At 49.6% G+C, this 22,328-nt stretch overlaps 1 protein-coding gene across 3 annotated transcripts in view; it reads right to left on the bottom strand.

Moving 5' to 3' along the window:
• Positions 1-17,284: 17,284 nt before the first annotated feature.
• APTX (aprataxin) overlaps positions 17,285-22,328 on the bottom strand; it is a 94,161-nt gene continuing 89,117 nt past the window's right edge. For all 3 annotated transcript variants that reach the window (XM_063920058.1, XM_063920056.1, XM_063920057.1), the window contains exon 8: positions 17,285-17,538. In XM_063920058.1, the coding sequence (XP_063776128.1) occupies positions 17,387-17,538 (152 nt within the window). In that variant the 3' untranslated portion in view covers positions 17,285-17,386. The remainder of the gene's footprint in view (positions 17,539-22,328) is intronic.

The following is a 22,328-nucleotide window of genomic DNA, read 5'->3' on the forward strand; positions in this document are numbered from 1 at the left end:
GCAAGTCCCCTGCTTCAAAACAAACCGGTTCTGATCCAATCAGACAACATCACGGCGGTCGCCCCTGTAAACAGACAGGGCGGCACAAGAAGCAGGAGGGCAATGGCAGAAGCCACAAGGATTCTCTGATGGGCGGAAAATCACGTGCTAGCACTGTCAGCAGTGTTCATTCCGGGTGTGGACAACTGGGAAGCAGACTTCCTCAGCAGACACGACCTTCACCCGGGAGAGTGGGGGCTTCATCCAGAAGTCTTCCGATTGATTGTAAACCGTTGGGAAAGACCACAGGTGGATATGATGGCGTCCCGCCTCAACAAAAAGCTAAAAAGATATTGCGCCAGGTCAAGGGACCCTCAGGCGATAGCTGTGGACGCTCTAGTGACACCGTGGGTGTACCAGTCGGTTTACGTGTTTCCCCCTCTGCCTCTTATTCCCAAGGTGCTGAGAATAATACGAAGGGGAAGGGTGAGAACTATACTCGTGGTTCCAGATTGGCCACGAAGAACTTGGTACCCGGAACTTCAAGAGATGCTCTCAGAGGACCCATGGCCTCTACCGCTAAGGCGGGACCTGCTGCAGCAGGGTCCCTGCCTGTTCCAAGATTTACCGCAGCTGCGTTTGACGGCATGGCGGTTGAACGCCGGATCCTGAAGGAAAAGGGTATTCCGGAGGAAGTCATTCCTACCCTGATCAAGGCCAGGAAGGATGTGACTGCAACCCACTATCACCGCATTTGGCGGAAATATGTGGCTTGGTGTGAGGCCAGGAAGGCCCCAACGGAGGAATTTCAACTGGGTCGTTTCCTGCATTTCCTGCAAGCAGGGGTGACGATGGGCCTCAAATTGGGGTCCATTAAGGTCCAGATTTCGGCTCTGTCGATTTTCTTTCAAAAGGAACTGGCTTCGTTGCCTGAAGTTCAGACTTTTGTCAGGGGAGTTCTGCATATTCAGCCTCCTTACGTGCCTCCTGTGGCACCTTGGGATCTCAATGTGGTTTTGGGTTTCCTGAGGTCACATTGTTTCGAGCCACTTAAAACCGTGGATTTGAAATATCTCACGTGGAAAGTGGTCATGTTGTTGGCCCTGGCTTCGGCCAGGCGTGTATCAGAATTGGCGGCTTTGTCGTGTAAAAGCCCTTATCTGATTTTCCATATGGATAGGGCAGAGTTGAGGACTCGTCCTCAGTTTCTCCCGAAGGTGGTATCAGCGTTTCACTTGAACCAACCTATTGTGGTGCCTGCGGCTACTAGGGACTTGGAGGATTCCAAGTTGCTGGACGTAGTCAGGGCCCTGAAAATTTATGTTTCCAGGACGGCTGGAATCAGGAAAACTGATTCGCTGTTTATCCTGTATGCACCCAATAAGCTGGGTGCTCCTGCTTCTAAGCAGACCATTGCTCGCTGGATTTGTAACACTATTCAGCTTGCGCATTCTGCGGTAGGACTACCGCAGCCAAAATCAGTAAAAGCCCACTCCACAAGGAAGGTGGGCTCATCTTGGGCGGCTGCCCGAGGGGTCTCGGCACTGCAACTTTGCCGAGCGGCTACTTGGTCAGGGTCTAACACTTTTGCTAAATTTTACAAATTTGATACCCTGGCTGAGGAGGACCTTGAGTTTGCTCATTCGGTGCTGCAGAGTCATCCGCACTCTCCCGCCCGTTTGGGAGCTTTGGTATAATCCCCATGGTCCTTACGGAGTCCCCAGCATCCACTAGGACGTCAGAGAAAATAAGAATTTACTCACCAGTAATTCTATTTCTCATAGTCCGTAGTGGATGCTGGGCGCCCATCCCAAGTGCGGATTGTCTGCAATACTTGTAATTAGTTATTGTTCCACAAATCGGGTTGTTATTGCGAGCCATCTGTTCAGAGGCTCCGTTGTTATCATACTGTTAACCGGGGTTCATATCACGAGTTGTACGGTGTGGCTGGTATGAGTCTTACCCGGGATTCAAAATCCTTCCTTATTGTGTCAGCTCTTCCGGGCACAGTATCTTAACTGAGGTCTGGAGGAGGGTCATAGGGGGAGGAGCCAGTGCACACCAGATAGTCCTGAATCTTTCTTTAATTGTGCCCAGTCTCCTGCGGAGCCGTCTATTCCCCATGGTCCTTACAGAGTCCCCAGCATCCACTACGGACTACGAGAAATAGAATTACCGGTGAATAAATTCTTATTATTAACTTTCCCACATCTCATGAATTGAATGATTTCTTTGGAAAAGCTTGGGAGACTTCGGATAAGAGACCGCAGATCCCCAAAAGAATTTATATGGCATACCCCTTCCCTAAGCAGGACAGGGAGATTTAGGAATCACCCCCCACTGTGGACAAGGCCCTGACGCGCTTGTCCAAGAAAGTGGCGCTACCGTCTCCTGACACAGCGGCCCTTAAGGTCCCTGCAGATCGCAGGCAAGAGACTACCTTAAAGTGTATTTATTCTCATACGGGTGCTGTGCTAAGACCGACGATTGCGTCGGCATGGGTGTATAGCGCAATTGCAGCTTGGACAGATGAGCTGACAGATCAATTTGATAATATGGATAAGGATACTATATTCTTAACTCTAGCCCATATTAAAGACGCAGTCTTATTTATGAGGGATGCTCAAAGGGACATTGGATTGCTAGTTCTAGGGCCAATGCCATGTCTATCTCAGCGAGAAGATCCTTATGGACTCGCCAATGGACGGGTGATGCGGATTCCAAAAAACATATGGAAGTACTACCCTATAAGGGTGATGTATTGTTTGGGGATGGGCTGACGGACCTGATTTCCACAGCTGCAGCAGGTAAATCAAATTTATTACCATATATTCCCCAACAGCAAAAGAAAGTAACACCCTATCAGATGCAGTCCTTTCGGTCGCACAAGTCCAAAAGAGGTCGGGGATCCTCTTTCCTTGCCAGAGGTAAGGACAGAGGCAAGAGAGCACCTGCTTCGGCAGGTGCCCAGGAACAAAAGTCCTCCCCGGCTGCTCCAAAACCCACAGCATGACGCTGGGGCTCCCCTGAGGGAGTCCGCACCGGTGGGGGCACGTCTTCGACTTTTCAGTCAGGCCTGGGTCAGTTCGGACCTGAATCCCTGGGTGTTGGAAATAGTTTCCCAGGGTTACAAATTGGAATTCGAGGAGGTGCCCCCGCGCCGATTTTTCAAATCGGCCCTACCAGCTTCCACATCGGAAAGGGATATAGTGTTAGCGTTTGAATTGCAGCTGTGTATACAGCAAGTGATAATCAAGGTTCCCCTGCACCAGCAGGGAAGAGGTTACTACTCAACCCTATTTGTGGTCCCGAAACCGGACGGTTCGGTCAGACCTATTTTGAATCTGAAATCCCTAAACCTGTACATAAAAAGATTCAAATTCAAAATGGAATCTCTCAGAGCAATAATAGCCAACATGGAGGAGGGGGAGTTTATGGTGTCTCTGGACATAAAGGATGCGTACTTTCATGTCCCCATATATGCCCCCCATCAGGAATACCTGAGATTCGCTGTACAGGATTGTCATTACCAATTTCAGACGTTGCCGTTTGGACTCTCCACGGCCCCGAGGATTTTCACCAAGATAATGGTGGAAATGATGGTGGTCCTGCGCAAGCATGGAGTCACAATTATCCCATACTTGGACGATCTCCTGATAAAAGCGAGATCAAGGGAGAAATTGCTGAGCAGTGTGGCGCTCTCTCTGAGAGTGCTCCAACAACACGGTTGGATTCTAAATCTACCGAAGTCACAGTTGATTCCGACAACTCGACTACCGTTCCTAGGTATGATACTGGATACGGAACAAATGAAGGTCTTCCTCCCAATAGAGAAAGCCCAAGACATCCAGAACATGGTCAGAGACCTGCTAAAACCGAAAAGGGTGTCAGTTCACCATTGCACTCGAGTTCTGGGGAAAATGGTGGCGGCCTACGAGGCTATTCCCTTCGGATGGTTCCATGCAAGGACTTTTCAATGGGACCTTCTGGACAAGTGGTCCGGGTCCCATCTGCACTTACATCGGAAAATAACTCTGTCCCCAGGCACCAGAGTGTCCCTCCTATGGTGGTTGCAAAGTGCTCACCTCCTGGAGGGTCGCAGGTTCGGAATTCAGGATTGGATCCTTTTTACCACGGACGCGAGCCTCCGAGGATGGGGAGCGGTCACACAGGGAAAAAAATTTCAGGGTCTTTGGTCAGACCAGGAGTCCTGTCTACACATCAATGTGTTGGAACTCAGGGCCATTTACAACGGCCTTCGACAAGCGGAGAGTTTTCTTCGAAACCTACCGGTTCTGATTCAATAAGACAATGTCACAGCAGTGGCTCATGTGAACCGCCAAGGCGGGACAAGAAGCAGAGTCGCGATGGCGGAAGACACAAGGATCCTTCGCTGGGCGGAAAATCATGTAAGCGCTCTGTCGGCTGTCTTCATTCCGGGAGTGGACAACTGGGAAGCAGACTTCCTCAGCAGACACGATCTCCATCCAGGAGAGTGGGGAATTCATCAAGAAGTCTTTGCAGACGTAACACGTCTTTGGGGAACTCCTCAAATAGACATGATGGCTTTACGCCTCTACAAAAAACTTCGGAGGTATTGCGCCAGGTCTCGGGATCCTCAGGCAGTAGCAGTAGACGCTCTGGTAACACCGTGGGTGTTCAAATCGGTCTACGTGTTTCCTCCTCTCATCACAAAAGTGTTGAGGATCATAAGACAAAGAAGAGTACAGACGATACTCGTTGTCCCAGACTGGCCTCGAAGGGCCTGGTACTCGGATCTACAAGAGATGCTCACAGGAGATCCCTGGCCTCTTCCTCTGAGGGAAGACCTGTTGCAACAGGGGCCCTGTGTATTTCAAGACTTACCGCGGTTACGTTTAACGTCATGGCGGTTGAACGCCGAATCCTAGCAAAAAAGGGGATTCCGGAAGAGGTCATCCCTACTTTAATAAAGGCTAGGAAGGAGGTGATGGTAAAACATTATCACCGTATCTGGCGAAAGTATGTGTCTTGGTGTGAGACCAAGAATGCACCTACGGAAGATTTTCATCTGGGTCGTCTTCTCCACTTCCTACAGACAGGAGTGGATATGGGCCTGAAATTAGGCTCTGTTAAGGTACAGATTTCGGCCCTCTCTATTTTCTTTCAGAAGGAATTGGCTTCTCTTCCAGAAGTCCAGATGTTTGTAAAGGGAGTGCTGCACGTCCATCCCCCTTTTGTGCCTCCAGTGGCACCATGGGACCTGAACGTGGTGTTGCAGTTCCTAAAATCACACTGGTTTGAACCGCTTAACAAGGTTGAGTTGAAATTTCTTACCTGGAAGGTGGTCATGTTGTTGGCCTTAGCATCAGCAAGGCGAGTGTCAGAATTGGCGGCTTTGTCACACAAGAGCCCCTACTTGATTTTTCATGTGGATCGAGCTGAATTGAGGACACGTCCGCAATTTTTGCCTAAAGTGGTTTCTTCGTTCCATATGAATCAACCTATTGTGGTGCCTGTGGCTACAAGTGACCTGGAGGATTCCAGATCCCTGGACGTAGTCTGGGCCTTAAAAATTTATGTAGCCAGGACGACTACAATTAGGAAAACAGAGGCTCTGTTTGTCCTGTATGCGGCCAATAAGATTGGCACTCCTGCTTCAAAGCAGACTATTGCTCGCTGGATCTGTAGTACGATTCAGCAGGCTCACTCTACGGCTGGATTGCCGGTACCAAATTCGGTTAAGGCCCATTCCACTAGGAAGGTGGGCTCTTCTTGGGCGGCTGCCCGAGGCGTCTCGGCTTTACAACTTTGCCGAGCGGCGACTTGGTCGGGGTCAAACACTTTTGCTAAATTCTACAAGTTTGATACCCTGGCTGATGAGGACCTAGCGTTTGCTCAGTCGGTGCTGCAGAGTCATACGCACTCTCCCGCCCGATTGGATGCTTTGGTATAAACCCCATGGTCCTTACGGAGTCCCCAGCATCCTCTAGGACGTAAGAGAAAATAAGATTTTAAACCTACCGGTAAATCTATTTCTCCTAGTCCGTAGAGGATGCTGGGCGCCCGTCCCAGTGCGGAAACTCTGCAAGACTTGTATATAGTTGTTGCTTACATAAGGGTTATGTTACAGTTGACATCGGTCTTGGACCGTTACTGTCGTTTGTTCATACTGTTAACTGGTTATGTATGTTCCAGGTTACATGGTATGATTGGTGTGGGCTGGTATGAATCTTGCCCTTGGATTGCTAAATCCTGCCTTGTATTGTCCATCTCCTCTGGGCACAGTTCTCTAACTGAGGTCTGGAGGAGGGGCATAGAGGGAGGAGCCAGTGCACACCCATAGTCAAAGTTCTTTTTAGGTGCCCTATCTCCTGCGGAGCCCGTCTATACCCCATGGTCCTTACGGAGTCCCCAGCATCCTCTACGGACTAGGAGAAATAGATTTACCGGTAGGTTTAAAATCTTATTTTTTCCTATATGCCTCCCAAAACACTTAGGTGGCTGATGCAGAATTGAACCCAGGTCAGTGTTGCTGTTGTATCTTGCATGTTTTCACATTGCTATATCCCGCAGCGGAGCTTATGCAATGTGGGCTATTCAGAGTCACAATCCTATCTCTTCTTGTGGCTAAAGGGTAGACACAATGGGGGGGCATTCAATTGTTTGAAAAGTCAGTTGGGTGTCTGTTTTATCCTATCTAATAGACAGGTTAAAACAGATACCCAATCGACTTTTCAAACATTTGAATTCCCCAATGTGTACAGAAATAGGTACACATCAGAGCGGGTGTGTTGATGGAATTGCACATTGCACACTGTGCATACATGTAAGTATGCCGGTTTAAAGATGGCTCTTCAGTACAAGCGTTAGGTGTGGGGAAGTGGGCACCCATGATGATGACTGCTATAAAACCAAGCGTACTGCTAGGAGCAGTCCTGCTGCAGAGAGACATACAACTATGGATACTGGGATCGGATGGTTCCATACGAAAGATCTCACAGCCTCGCGCCCCACCCCCAGTCACAGAATGGAGTTTTAGGTCACACGGAACCTGGCCAATTAGGGGATTCCCACTTAGCATAAGTAACCGCATGTTACTGACTCCACCCACTGTACAGTGGGCGTGTACTACACCGCCACCACCAGACTCATTGTAGCCGTGGTGTCTGGAACCACAGTTCTGCTCTGTATGCATTGAAACACTGCCTTACTACCCCTGTGTGGTGCTGACGAATCCCCAATCATCGCTTGCCTAAGCACAACACAGTAGCAGGCGGAAGGCGGAGCTTGGAGACGCATAGTTGTGCCCTGGACAGCTAAAAAACATAGCTAAGTTTCGCCTATCCCTGCAGGTCACAAGATGAAGTGGTCGTCTTGAGGCAGATGATGTTTTATTCACCAAAATAGTTCTGAAAAGAACTCCAGCAATACAGCAAGATGTATACAGCAGAGTGAAACTAGTGTGATACACTTTTCAAAGGGCTGCAGCCCTCCTTTTATCCTACTCCAATACACAATACCACTGGGGGTAAGCCCACCCTATTGTTCTCAACCAATCATTGTTTACACATGTGCTGTGCATGCCTTGGCCACATCCACAGCTACTATTGTCCTCTATGGACAGTGGGTAGTGGTCACTCTCCTTTGACCATCCCATCCTGGAGGGTCGTTATCCACCCTGGTGACGTTCAGTCTGGGCTGGGTTAAGTTTTTCCGCCTAAACTTACTTCCAGGAATCTGCCCAGGACCTAGCTCACCATCTTCAGCCTGAATTCGAGCTCCAGAGATGGGCAGCCTGCTCATCGAGGGTGATCCCGATGGAGGTCCAGAAAACCACTCAGCTTGTTGGGAAGCTAAGCTGTTCCTCTCTCTCCTCATGGTACTCCATGTGGGAGGCTAGAGGGGAAGACATTCCGTTTTTGTGGAAAAGGACTGGAGGAATCCCACAGCCTACACAGCAATGGATTCTCCCCTCCTGGGACACAATCAGCTAAGTAAGTGCATTTCACTTTAAAATACACAATACATTTCTGTTACATATACTCTGAGCCTGTGCCCTGCACAGACTCCACATACCCAGGCACTGCAGTGCCTCACAGCACAATATAGTAATACATTTATATACATTGTTTTGTTTTCACTCTGCTCAGCGCTGGGCTTCCTTAGCCCTGCAGCCGAGGAAAATCATCCTGGCTGCAGCGGCAACTGAGCTCTTTACTGGCTGCACTGGGAGACTGCTATCCCGGTCTCCCAGCATGCGGGCAGTCAGCCTTGTTGCCTCTCCCCAGGCTCCAGCGGTGAGGCAATGGCGCACCCCCCATCTGAAGCCTGGCGGCTCGGGATGCTCAACCCGGCCGCCGCGGCTGTGTCTCTCTGGAGTGCTGAGGCGCCAGGAGCGTTGTGTCCAGTGCCCTACACACACCTCTGTCGCATAGGGAGCCGACTAGCCCAGTCCCCCATGAGCGGCGCACCCCCCTGCAGCCCAGCAGCATGGTACGCTCGTCCTGGCACACTCCGAGCACTGCATTGGGAGCTGATCTCCCTGCTGCAGCAGCTCCCCCGACGCGCACACACATGCCAGCGTGCCAAGGGTCACCCTCACTGCCGCGGTCGCCAGAGAGGTACGGGACCACGGCGCACACAAAAATAGATATTTAAACATTTAAAATACCCAATGCCTAGCAACTACAACATTTTAAAGATGGCGCCTAGCGCCAGTGCATTTTTATAAGTGGTGCCAAGCGCCCATTGTCCTGGAAAATGGTGCTGGGCACTGGGGGTTAACCCCTTCAGTGCCGAGGCCGCCATTACACATGTGGCTGGTGGGTCTCCAGCCACACTCCCCCTCCCCCCAATTCAAGCAGGAAAATCAGGGAGCCATGTCCCAACGATTTGTCTCCTGATCCCGCAGTCTCTTGGGGTGAAGGGGACGCTACCTGAGGGGTTTAGGCTCCGCCCTAGACAGTCTATCCATATTGCGGTGGGCCTTTCTTCATGGGTACACAATGTTCAAATAGTCCACATGAAGTTCAAGGCTCCACCACAAAATTCTGTCAGATTTCCCCAAGGTAGGTTGTAGCCACCTAACAGGTAGGTTGTAAGTAACCACTGTGGGGGGGCCAGTTACACAAACAGAGTAAAAACTGGTCCAATGTACACACAAACGCCACCCAAGGTGTCCAAATTGTGGCCTACCCCACCTCCCACCATAGCAGTGTTCTGCTCAAACAGGCCACAGGGTGTTCCTGCCCATATGGCTCCTTCTGGCACAGTACTGCTCCCTGTCCATGCAGTGGCACAGTAGTTCGCACCACAACGTCCTGGTCAAGAATGTGCGCCATCAGCACTGGAGCAGGTACCAGAGCCTCCTCCAATTACTGGAATGCCAACTCACAAGCGGGTGCAAAGTCCACTGACTTGGGAATGCCCTTCCTAGTTATCTCCTTAAGAGGGTTCACTACAGAACTAAAGTCAGTGATGTGTCCATAGGGCCTTACTGGTTCTAAGGTCAGTACCTGTCTGGATGATGTGGGCCGGGGACAGCCTCTGGTCGCCTCTACTTCCTCTGGTTTGGGCCTACCCCCGTCTCCTCCCACACGGTACCTCAGCCACTGCACCTCTGCCATTTCTATCTGGCAACTGTCCTAACTGTCAAACCTGCCCTCCAATCCTCCTCTGTCGACCTATGACTCGGGAAACCTACCCTGTCACCTAGGTCTGCCCTTACCTCCTTGTCCGCTACCTGTGCCACAGTGATGGCGGCCAGACTACCAGCCTCTGGATCCCGTGTGGCATCCACTACAGGGAGGCTGCATGTCTTCCCCAATCTACTGTGCACAGGCAGGGGACCTGCTATTTCCACAGCAACTTGCTGTAAGGGTTCTCCTATGGGCAGAGGCCCAGAGACAACACATGGCACCAGCCTTACAGTTGGTCTGGGCGTCGTATGACATTTCAGACCAGGGTAAGCTCTGTGTCAGGCACTTCAAGGTACGGTCCATCTCCGGATGACTGTCCAAAGGGGTTTTGCTGGCAACTGACACTGGTTGCGCAGGAAAGTTCCCTGGGGAGACCAGTTGGACAAGTTCCCTATCTGGTCTATCCCCTCCCACTTTCCTGGCTACTCTGTACCTTAACCCTTCCTGCCAGGTCAAACTTCCCACCCCATCCCAGTCAAGGCCGCTGCCAGCTTGGCGCCTCTTGCCTTCCAGGGATGGGTCAGAGTTGAGCCTCCCTAAACTCCTGCCTGAGGCCCTCAATATCTCCTAAATAGGGACACTCTACAGCGGGATCTAGGTTGGGACGACTAGGGTCAGTCTGGTAGGGGTCAGTCACGGAAAGGTCAGTGTGGTTTCTCTATCGTCCTAGTGGATGCTGGGGTTCCTGAAAGGACCATGGGGAATAGCGGCTCCGCAGGAGACAGGGCACAAAAGTAAAGCTTTCCGATCAGGTGGTGTGCACTGGCTCCTCCCCCTATGACCCTCCTCCAAGCCAGTTAGATTTTTGTGCCCAGCCGAGAAGGGTGCAATTCTAGGTGGCTCTCCTAAAGAGCTGCTTAGAGAAAGTTTAGCTTAGGTTTTTTACTTTACAGTGAGTCCTGCTGGCAACAGGATCACTGCAACGAGGGACAGAGGGGAGAAGAAGTGAACTCACCTGCGTGCAGGATGGATTGGCTTCTTGGCTACTGGACATCAGCTCCAGAGGGACGATCACAGGTACAGCCTGGATGGTCACCGGAGCCTTGCCGCCGGCCCCCTTGCAGATGCTGAAGTAAGAAGAGGTCCAGAATCGGCGGCAGAAGACTCCTCAGTCTTCTAAAGGTAGCGCACAGCACTGCAGCTGTGCGCCATTTTCCTCTCAGCACACTTCACACGGCAGTCACTGAGGGTGCAGGGCGCTGGGAGGGGGGCGCCCTGGGAGGCAAAATGAATACCTATTTTGGCTAAAAATACCTCACATATAGCCTCCGGAGGCTATATGGAGATATTTAACCCCTGCCAGAATCCGTTAAGAGCGGGAGACGAGGCCGCCGAAAAAGGGGCGGGGCCTATCTCCTCAGCACACAGCGCCATTTTCCCTCACAGAAAGGCTGGAGGGAAGGCTCCCAGGCTCTCCCCTGCACTGCACTACAGAAACAGGGTTAAAACAGAGAGGGGGGGCACTAATTTGGCGATATGCTTATATATTAAGATGCTATAAGGGAAAACACTTATATAAGGTTGTCCCTATATAATTATAGCGTTTTTGGTGTGTGCTGGCAAACTCTCCCTCTGTCTCTCCAAAGGGCTAGTGGGTCCTGTCCTCTATCAGAGCATTCCCTGTGTGTGTGCTGTGTGTCGGTACGTGCGTGTCGACATGTAGGAGGACGATGTTGGTGAGGAGGCGGAGCAATTGCCTGTAATGGTGATGTCACTCTCTAGGGAGTCGACACCGGAATGGATGGCTTATTTAGGAAATTACGTGATAATGTCAACACGCTGCAAGGTCGGTTGACGACATGAGACGGCCGACAAACAATTAGTACCGGTCCAGATGTCTCAAAAACACCGTCAGGGGTTTTAAAACGCCCGTTTACTTTAGTCGGTCGACACAGACACAGACAGGGACACTGAATCCAGTGTCGACGGTGAATAAACAAACGTATTCCTTATTAGGGCCACACGTTAAAGGCAATGAAGGAGGTGTTACATATTTCTGATACTACAAGTACCACAAAAGAGGGTATTATGTGGGATGTGAAAAAACTACCATAGTTTTTCCTGAATCAGATAAATTAAATAAAGTGTGTGATGATGCGTGGGTTCCCCCCGATAGAAAATTATGGGCGGTATACCCTTTCCCGCCAGAAGTTAGGGCGCGTTGGGAAACACCCCTTAAGGTGGATAAGGCGCTCACACGCTTATCAAAACAAGTGGCGGTACCGTCTATAGATAGGGCCGTCCTCAAGGACCAGCTGACAGGAGGCTGGAAAAATATCATAAAAAGTATATACACACATACTGGTGTTATACTGCGACCAGCGATCGCCTCAGCCTGGATGTGCAGAGCTGGGGTGGCTTGGTCGGATTCCCGGACTAAAAATATTGATACCCTTGACAGGGACAGTATTTTATTGACTATAGAGCATTTAAAGGATGCATTTCTATATATGCGAGATGCACAGAGGGATATTTGCACTCTGGCATCATGAGTAAATGCGATGTCCATAACTGCCAAAAGATGTTATGGACACGACAGTGGTCAGGTGATGCAGATTCCAAACGGCACAAAGGTGTATTGCCGTATAAAGGAAGAGGAGTTATTTGGGGTCGGTCCATCGGACCTGGTGGCCACGGCAACTGCTGGAAAATCCACCGTTTTTTACCCTAAGTCACATCTCTGCAGAAAAAGACACCGTCTTTTCAGCCTCAGTCCTCTCGTCCCTATAAGATCATATCTGCCCAGGGATAGAAGAAAGGGAAGAAGACTGCAGCAGGCAGCCCATTCCCAGGAACAGAAGCGTTCCACCGCTTCTGACAAGTTCTCAGCATGGCGCTGAGACCGTACAGGACCCCGGGATCCTACAAGTAGTATCCCAGGGGTACAGATTGGAAGGTCGAGACGTTTCCCCTTCGCAGGCTCCTGAAGTCTGCTTTACCAAGGTCTCCCTCCGACAAGGAGGCAGTATGGAAAAAAATTCACAAGCTGTATTCACAGCAGGTGATAACTAAATTACCCCTCCTACTACAAGAAAAGGGGTATTTTTCCACACTATATTGTGGTACTGAAGCCAGAAGGCTAGGTGAGACTTATTCTAAAAATTTTTTTGAACACTTACAAAGGTTCAAATCAAGATGGAGTCACTCAGAGCAGTGATAACGAACCAGGAAGAAGAGGACTATATAGTGTCCCGGGACATCAGGGATGCTTACCTCTATGTCCCAAATTTGCCCTTCTCACTAAGGGTACCTCAGGTTCGTGGTGCAGAACTGTCACTGTCAGTTTCAGACGCTGCCGTTTGGATTGTCCACGGCACCCCGGGTCTTTACCAAGGTAATGGCCGAAATGATGATTCTTCTTCGAAGAAAAGGCGTCTTAAATATCCCTTACTTGGACGATTTCCTGATAAGGGCATAGTCCAGGGAACAGTTGGAGGTCGGAGTAGCACTATCTCGGATACTGCTACAACAGCACGGGTGGATTCTAAATATTCCAAAATCGCAGCTGATCCGACGACACGTCTGCTGTGCCTAGGGATGATTCTGGACACAGTCCAGAAAAAGGTGTTTCTCCCGGAAGAGAAAGCCAGGGAGTTATCCGAGTTAGTCAGGAACCTCCTAAAAACAGTGCATCATTGCACAAGGGTCCTGGTAAAAATGGTGGCTTCCTACGAAGCAATTCCATTCGGCAGATTTCACGCAAGAACTTTTCAGTGGGATCTGCTGGACAAATGGCCCGGATCGCATCTTCAGATGCATCAGCGGATAACCCTATATCCAAGGACAAGGGTGTCTCTCCTGTGGTGGTTATAGAGTGCTCATCTTCTAGAGGGCTGCAGATTCGGCATTCAGGATTGGATGCTGGTGACCACGGAGCCCAGCCCGAGAGGCTGGGGAGCAGTCACACAGGGAAAAAATTTCCAGGGAGTGTGATCAAGTCTGGAGATTTTTCTCCACATAAATATACTGGAGCTAAGGGTAAATTTATAATGCTCTAAGCTTAGCAAGACCTCTGCTTCAGGGTCAGCCGGTATTTATCCAGTGGGAAAAACATCACGGCAGTCGCCCACGTAAACAGACAGGGCGACACAAGAAGCAGGAGGGCAATGGCAAAAACTGCAAGGACTTTTCGCTGGGCGGAAAATCATGTGATAGCACTGTCAGCAGTGTTTCATCCCGGGAATGGAAACTGGGAAGCAGACTTCCTCAGCAGGCACGACCTCCACCCGGGAGAGTGGAAACTTCATCGGGAAGTTTTTTCCACATGATTGTAAACCGTTGGGAAATACCAAAGGTGGACATGATGGCGTCCCGTCTGAACAAAAAACGGGACAGGTATTGCGCCAGGTCAAGAGACCCTCAGGCAATAGCTGTGGACGTTCTGGTAACACCGTGGGTGTACCAGTCGGTGTATGTGTTCCCTCCTCTGCTTCTCATACCTAAGGTGCTGAGAATTATAAGACGTAGAGGAGTAAGAACTATACTCATGGCTCCGGATTGGCCAAGAAGGACTTGGTACCCGGAACTTCAAGAGATGCTTACAGAGGTCTTATGGCCTCTGCCGCTAAGAAGGGACTTGCTTCAGCAAGTACCATGTCTGTTCCAAGACTTACCGCAGCTGCGTTTGTCGGCATGGCGGTGGAAAGCCGGATCCTAAGGGAAAAAGGCATTCCGGAAGAGGTCATTCCTACCCTGGTCAAAGCCAGAAAGGAGGTGACCGCACAACATTATCACCACATGTGGCGAAAATATGTTGCGTGGTGTGAGGCCAGGAAGGCCCCACAAAGAAATTTCAACTCGGTCGTTTCCTGCATTTCCTGCAAACAGGAGTGTCTATGGGCCTCAAATTGGGGTCCATTAAGGTTCAAATTTCGGCCCTGTCGATTTTCTTCCAGAAAGAATTGGCTTCAGTTCCTGAAGTCCAGAAGTTGTCAAGGGAGTATTGCATATACAACCCCCTTTTGTGCCTCCAGTGGCACTGTGGGATCTCAACGTAGTTCTGGGATTCCTCAAATCACATTGGTTTAAAACCAGTCAAATCTGTGGATTTGAAGCATCTCACAGGAAAAGTGACCATGCTCTTGGCCCTGGCCTGGACCAGGCGAGTGTCAAATTGGTGGTTTTTTCTCAAAAAAGCCCATATCTGTTTGTCCATTCGGACAGGGCAGAGCTGCGGACTCGTCCCCAGTTCTCTCCCTAAGGTGGTGTCAGTGTTTTACCTGAACCAGCTTATTGTGGTGCCTTGCACCTACTAGGGACTTGGAGGACTCCAAGTTGCTAGATGTTGTCAGGGCCCTGAAAATATGTTCCAGGACGGCTGGAGTCAGGAAAACTGACTTGCTGTTATCCTGTATGCACCCAAAAAACTGGGTGCTCTTGCTTCTAAGCAGACTATTGCTAGTTGGATGTGTAATACAATTCAGCTTGCACATTCTGTGGCAGGCCTGCCACAGCCAAAATATGTAAATGCCCATTCCACAAGGAAGGTGGGCTCATCTTGGGCGGCTGCCCGAGGGGTCTCGGCTTTACAACTTTGCCGAGCAGCTACTTGGTCAGGGGCAAACACGTTTGCTAAATTCTACAAATTTGATACCCTGGCTAAGGAGGACCTGGAGTTCTCTCATTCGGTGCTGCAGAGTCATCCGCACTCTCCCGCCCGTTTGGGAGCTTTGGTATAATCCCCATGGTCCTTTCAGGAACCCCAGCATCCACTAGGACGATAGAGAAAATAAGAATTTACTTACCGATAATTCTATTTCTCGGAGTCCGTAGTGGATGCTGGGCGCCCATCCCAAGTGCGGATTATCTGCAATACTTGTACATAGTTACAAAAATCGGGTTATTATTGTTGTGAGCCATCTTTTCAGAGGCTCCGCTGTTATCATACTGTTAACTGGGTTTAGATCACAAGTTGTACGGTGTGATTGGTGTGGCTGGTATGAGTCTTACCCGGGATTCAAAATTCCTCCCTTATTGTGTACGCTCGTCCGGGCACAGTACCTAACTGGCTTGGAGGAGGGTCATAGGGGGAGGAGCCAGTGCACACCACCTGATCGGAAAGCTTTACTTTTGTGCCCTGTCTCCTGCGGAGCCGCTATTCCCCATGGTCCTTTCAGGAACCCCAGCATCCACTACGGACTCCGAGAAATAGAATTATCGGTAAGTAAATTCTTATTTTCTCATACTCCCTGCCAGAGTTGGCAAACCACTAGGGTCAGGAGCATCATTGGGCACCCCCACAGGATCAAACGAGCGGGAACCAACATCCTCTGCGTTGCTAGGGACGCAGGCATACCAGAGGCAAAAGGCATGTGGGGTCGATGTGCTGATCTAGCCGCTGTAATCTTTTCCTCTGGGCTGGTTGATGCTGTGGTTGGCTGTGCTGGCAGTTGTCTAGCAGCTGTAGTCTTTTCCTCTGGGCTGTGCTGTGCTGGAGTAGCAGATGTCAATGGTGGTTGTGGAACTTGACACCGGGGAATGGCGCCAGCAAAAGGGGCGATGATCTCACCACCCAGATCATTTCCCAGGACCACATCAGTTGGGAGACCATCCATGATGGCAACTTCTTGCATATCTGGTCCAGCTTCCTAGTCCAAGTAGACTCTTGCCATGGGAACCTTTTTCTCCGTTCCATCGGCCATGGTGACCTTGGCAGTGCGACCCTGCAATACCGCAGCAGGATCGATAAGGTTGTGGCTCACTACAGTGCTTGAAGCCCCAGAATCTCTTAGGCCTTCCCCCTGCAGGGGTCCCATGAGCGGCGCAACCAAGTAGCACGGGACGCTCGTCCCTGCTGCCGCGGCTGACCACCTCTGTAGAGGCGGCACACTGAGTGCTGCAGCGGGAGCTGATCCCCCTTCTCCCCTGGCGCACACGCATGCCAGCGAGCCGGTGGTCACCCTCACTGCCACGGTCGCCAGAGAGGTCCGGGACCACGGCGCACACTAAAATACATATTTAAAACATTTAAAATACCCAGCGCCTACACCAACATTTTAAAGATGGCGCCTAGCGCCAGTGCATTTTTAAAAGTGGCGCCAAGCGCCCATTGTCATGGAAAATGGCGCCGGGCACTGGGAATTAACCCCTTCAGTGCAACAGCCGCCATTACACTTGTGGCTGCGGGGTCTCCGGTCACAGATACAAATGAGGACAAGCATTCGCTTCATGCAGGCAATGTGAGATCAATTACGGATGACTTGCTTTCACCTATGCTTGTTTTATCTAACCCTGACCAATTGAAACAGACCAGAAATAATCTTCTAAATTTGTAACAAATAGATGACAAGTAGTTAACAAGCCTTACGCCACTACAAACACAACATCTCAGGAATGGGGTCTTTTAAACCAATAGCTCAGGATATAAATAAATCTTGATGGAGGGGTATTGCTGTAGATTGGAGCACCATGCATAAAATCTACTAAAGCACACTTACCCCCTGCAACGTCGGGATACCGCTGTTGTCATGTGATTTTATACCGAAACCGGCCATACAAGTAATATATTTGTTGTCATTCAATTTAGCACTGTTTTAGGATTTTAATAATTGACATGGTATTAAGATAAAAGTTAACATAACATTTTCCAATTGAAAGAGTGTTGGTGTTTAAAAAAACAACACATATAATAAAAAGAAAATTTATTGCAAAGAAGTTAAAGTAACAGACTTATTAACTCTGCAGTTACATACACTGAATCATGTACATTTTTGTAAATGTCATTTCTACTAACTCCAGTGTTTCTTCAGATGTTCCTTTAACTGTGGGATGGTGGCTTGAGGCAATCTGCACACGTTGCACTGGAGAGACGATTTCAGAAGTTCAGCAACTCCATCTTTCACTGTCACTTTTCCTCTTAATTTGATCATATCTATGATCTCTGGGGAAGAAAATATGAGAATATACATCAAAGAATAACAGACGTGAGACTTATGAGGCACGGTGATCTAAAAGGTGTGCTATATGCATATTGCAGACATTTGCAAACAATTTTTATGCAAGAACCTCTGAGAGATTTTTCCATGTTTGGAAAAAGATTGATCTCAAAAACTCCCAGTCTGCCTACCCCCAGAGGTCCCTGTTATTCACCGAGCACATACAGTATATTGGTGTGCTAGTTTAGGCTGCACTGTCAGTGGACTCTGCTGGGGGAGATGTAGGATGCAGTGAGCCAGTGGAAGAGTTGTCCATCGACCAATCAGCTGCTACCTATAATTTTACAGAATGCACTTGATAATTGTTACTTTAAATATATTAAAAACATCAGATAGCGTTCAATAAAGAAAAATTATTACATTTATTAAAACAATCAACAATAATAAGATTTTACTTACCGGTAAATCTATTTCTCGTAGTCCGTAGTGGATGCTGGGGACTCCGTAAGGACCATGGGGATAGACGGGCTCCGCAGGAGACATGGGCACTTTAAGAAAGAATTTAGGTTCTGGTGTGCACTGGCTCCTCCCTTTATGCCCCTCCTCCAGACCTCAGTTAGAGAAACTGTGCCCAGAAGAGCTGACAGTACAAGGAAAGGATTTTGGTAATCCAGGGCAAGACATGTGAAAACAACCAGTTAACAGTATGACAAACGACAGAGCATCAGGTCAAACCCTGATGCAACCATAACATAACCCTTATTGAAGCAATAACTATATACAAGCATTGCAGAAGAAGTCCGCACTTGGGACAGGCGCCCAGCATCCACCACGGAATACGAGAAATAGATTTACCGGTAAGTAAAATCTTATTTTCTCTAACGTCCTAGTGGATGCTGGGGACTCCGTAAGGACCATGGGGATTATACCAAAGCTCCCAAACGGGCGGGAGAGTGCGGATGACTCTGCAGCACCGATTGAGCAAACAAGAGGTCCTCCTCAGCCAGGGTATCAAACTTGTAGAACTTTGCAAAAGTGTTTGAACCTGACCAAGTAGCCGCTCGGCAAAGTTGTAATGCCGAGACCCCTCGGGCAGCCGCCCAAGAAGAGCCCACCTTCTTAGTGGAATGGGCCTTAACTGATTTTGGCAGCGCCAATCCAGCCGCAGAATGAGCCTGCTGAATCGTGTTACAGATCCAGCGAGCAATAGTTTGCTTTGAAGCAGGAGCACCAAGCTTGTTGGATGCATACAGGATAAACAAAGATTCTGTTTTCCTGACCCTAAACCTTCAAAGCCCTGACCACATCAAGCAACTCGGAATCCTCCAAGTCAGTAGTAGCCACAGGCACTACAATAGGTTGGTTTATATGAAAAGATGAAACCACTTTCGGCAGAAATAGTGGACGGGTCCGCAATTCTGCTCTATCCACATGGAAAACCAGATAGGGGCTTTTATGTGACAAAGCCGCCAACTCTGACACACGCCTAGCCGAAGCCAAGGCTAATAGCATGACCACCTTCCACGTGAGATATTTCAACTCCACCGTTTTAAATGGTTCAAACCAGTGGGATTTCAGGAAACTTAACACCACGTTAAGATCCCAAGGTGCCACTGGAGGCACAAAAGGAGGCTGAATATGCAGCACTCCCTTTACAAACGTCTGAACTTCAGGTAGAGAAGCCAACTCCTTTTGAAAGAAAATGGATAGGGCCGAAATCTGGACCTAAATGGAACCCAATTTTAGGGCCCAAATTCACTCCGGACTGTAGGAAGTGAAGGAAACGGGCCAGCTGGAATTCCTCCGTAGGAGCATTCCTGGCCTCACACAAAGCAACAAATTTACGCCATATACGGTGATAATGTTGAGCTGTCACATCCTTCCTAGCCTTTATCAGCATAGGAATGACCTCATCCGGAATGCCTTACTCTGCTAGGATCCGGCGTTCAACCGCCATGCCGTCAAACGCAGCCGCGGTAAGTCGTGGAACAGACAGGGCCCCTGTTGCAACAAGTCCTGTCTTAGAGGAAGAGGCCACGGGTCCTCTGTGAGCATTTCTTGCAGATCTGGATACCAAGTCCTTCGTGGCAAATCTGGAACAATGAGGATTGTTCTCACTCCTCTTTTTCTTATTCTCCTCAGCACCTTGGGTAGGAGAGGAAGAGGAGGAAATACATAGACCGACTGGAACACCCACGGCGTCACCAGTGCGTCCACAGCTATCGCCTGAGGGTCTCTTGACCTGGCGCAATACCTCTGTAGCTTTTTGTTGAGGCGGGATGCCATCATGTCCACCTGTGGCAGATCCCACCGACTTGTAATCTGTGCGAAGACTTCCTGATGAAGTCCCCACTCTCCTGGGTGGAGGTCGTGTCTGCTGAGGAAGTCTGCTTCCCAGTTGTCCACTCCCGGGATGAACACTGCTGACAGTGCGCTTACATGATTCTCCGCCCAGCGAAGAATTCTGGTGGCTTCCGCCATCGCCACCCTGCTCCTTGCGCCGCCTTGTCGGTTTAGATGAGCCACTACGGTGATGTTGTCTGACTGAATCAGAACCGGTTGGTCGCGAAGCAGGGTCTCCGCTTGACGTAGGGCGTTGTATATGGCCCTTAGTTCCAGGATGTTGATGTGAAGGCAAGTCTCTTGACTTGACCACAGACCTTGGAAATTTCTTCCCTATGTGACTGCTCCCCAACCTCGGAGGCTTGCGTTCGTGGTCACCAGGACCCAGTCCTGAATGCCGAAACTGCGGCCCTCGAGAAGGTGAGCGCTCTGCAGCCACCACAGGAGTGACACCCTGGCCCTGGGGGATAGGGTGATTAACCGATGCATCTGAAGATGTGATCCGGACCACTTGTCCAGTAAGTCCCATTGAAAGGTCCTCGCATGGAACCTGCCGAAAGGAATGGCCTCGTATGATGCCACCATCTTTCCCTGGACTCGGGTGCAGTGATGTACTGACACCTGTTTTGGTTTTAATAGGTTCCTGACCAATGTCATGAGTTCCTGAGCTTTCTCTATCGGGAGATAAACCCTTTTCTGGTCTGTGTCTAGAATCATGCCCAGGAAAGGCAGACGAGTCGTAGGAACCAACTGCGACTTTGGAATATTCAGAATCCAGCCGTGTTGCCGTAACACTTCCAGAGAAAGTGCGACGCTGTTCAGTAACTGCTCTCTTGATCTCGCTTTTATGAGGAGATCGTCCAAGTACGGGATAATGGTGACCCCTTGCTTCCGCAGGAGTACCATCATTTCCGCCATTACCTTGGTAAATATTCTCGGTGCCGTGGAGAGACCAAACGGCAACGTCTGAAATTGGTAATGACAATCCTGTACCACAAATCTGAGGTACGCCTGATGAGGTGGATAAATGGGGACATGAAGGTATGCATCCTTTATGTCCAGAGACACCATAAAATCCCCTCCCTTCCAGGCTTGCGATGACCGCTCTGAGCGATTCCATCTTGAACTTGAACCTTTTCAGGTATATGTTCAGGGATTTTAAATTCAATATGGGTCTGACCGAACCGTCCGGTTTCGGGACTACAAACATGGTCGAATAATAACCCCTTCCCTGTTGAAGGAGGGGAACCTTGACCACCACCTGTTGAAGATACAATTTGTGAATTGCAGTTAACACTATTTCCCTCTCGTGGTGGGAAGCTGGTAGGGCCGATTTGAGGCATCGGTGAGGGGGCATCTCTTCGAATTCCAGCTTGTATACCTGAGACACAATTTCTATCGCCCAGGGATCCACCTGGGAGTGAACCCACTTGTGGCTGAAATTTCGAAGACGTGCCCCCAACGGGCCTAGCTCCGCCTGTGGAGCCCCAGCGTCATGCGGTGGATTTTGTAGAGGCCGGGGAGGACTTCTGTTCCTGGGAACTAGCTGTGTTGTGCAGCTTCTTACCTCTGCCCCTGCCTCTGGCAAGAAAGGACGCACCTCGGACTTTCTTGTTTCTTTGTGATCGAAAGGACTGCATTTGATAATACGGTGCTCTCTTAGGCTGTGAGGGAATAAAAGGCAAAAAATTTGACTTTCCAGCTGTAGCTGTGGAGACCAGGTCCGAGAGACCCTCCCCAAACAATTCCTCACCCTTGTAAGGTAAAACCTCCATATGCCTTTTTGAGTCGGCATCACCTGTCCATTGCCGAGTCCACAGGACCCTTCTGGCAGAAATCGACATAGCATTTATTCTAGAACCCAGTAGACTAATGTCTCTTTGAGCATCTCTCATATATAGGACAGCGTCTTTAATATGCCCCAGGGTCAACAATACAGTATCCTTGTCTAAGGTATCAATTTCCTCAGATAAGGTATCCGTCCATGCTGCTACAGCACTACACACCCAGGCCGACACGATTGCCGGCCTCAGTAAGGTACCTGAATGTGTATAAATGGACTTCAGGGTAACCTCCTGTTTGCGATCCGCAGCATCTTTGAGGGTAGCCGTATCCTGTGACGGCAGGGCTACCTTCTTGGATAAGCGTGTTAAAGCTTTGTCCACCCTAGGGGAGGATTCCCAGCGTAACCTGTCCGTTGACGGGAAGGGATACGCCATAAGAATCCTTTTGGAAATCTGCAGTTTTTTATCTGCAGATTCCCAAGCCTTTTCACATAACTCATTTAGCTCGTGTGAGGGGGGGAAAGGTTACCTCCGGCTTCTTTTCCCCATACATATGCACCCTCTTGTCAGGGACTGGGGTTTCCTCTGTGATGTGCAACACATCCTTAATTGCTAAAATCATATAACGGATGGATTTAGCCAATTTTGGCTGTAACTTTGCATCATCG

This window comes from Pseudophryne corroboree, chromosome 1 (genome assembly GCF_028390025.1).
Source record: "Pseudophryne corroboree isolate aPseCor3 chromosome 1, aPseCor3.hap2, whole genome shotgun sequence".
Classification (NCBI taxonomy): domain Eukaryota; kingdom Metazoa; phylum Chordata; class Amphibia; order Anura; family Myobatrachidae; genus Pseudophryne; species Pseudophryne corroboree.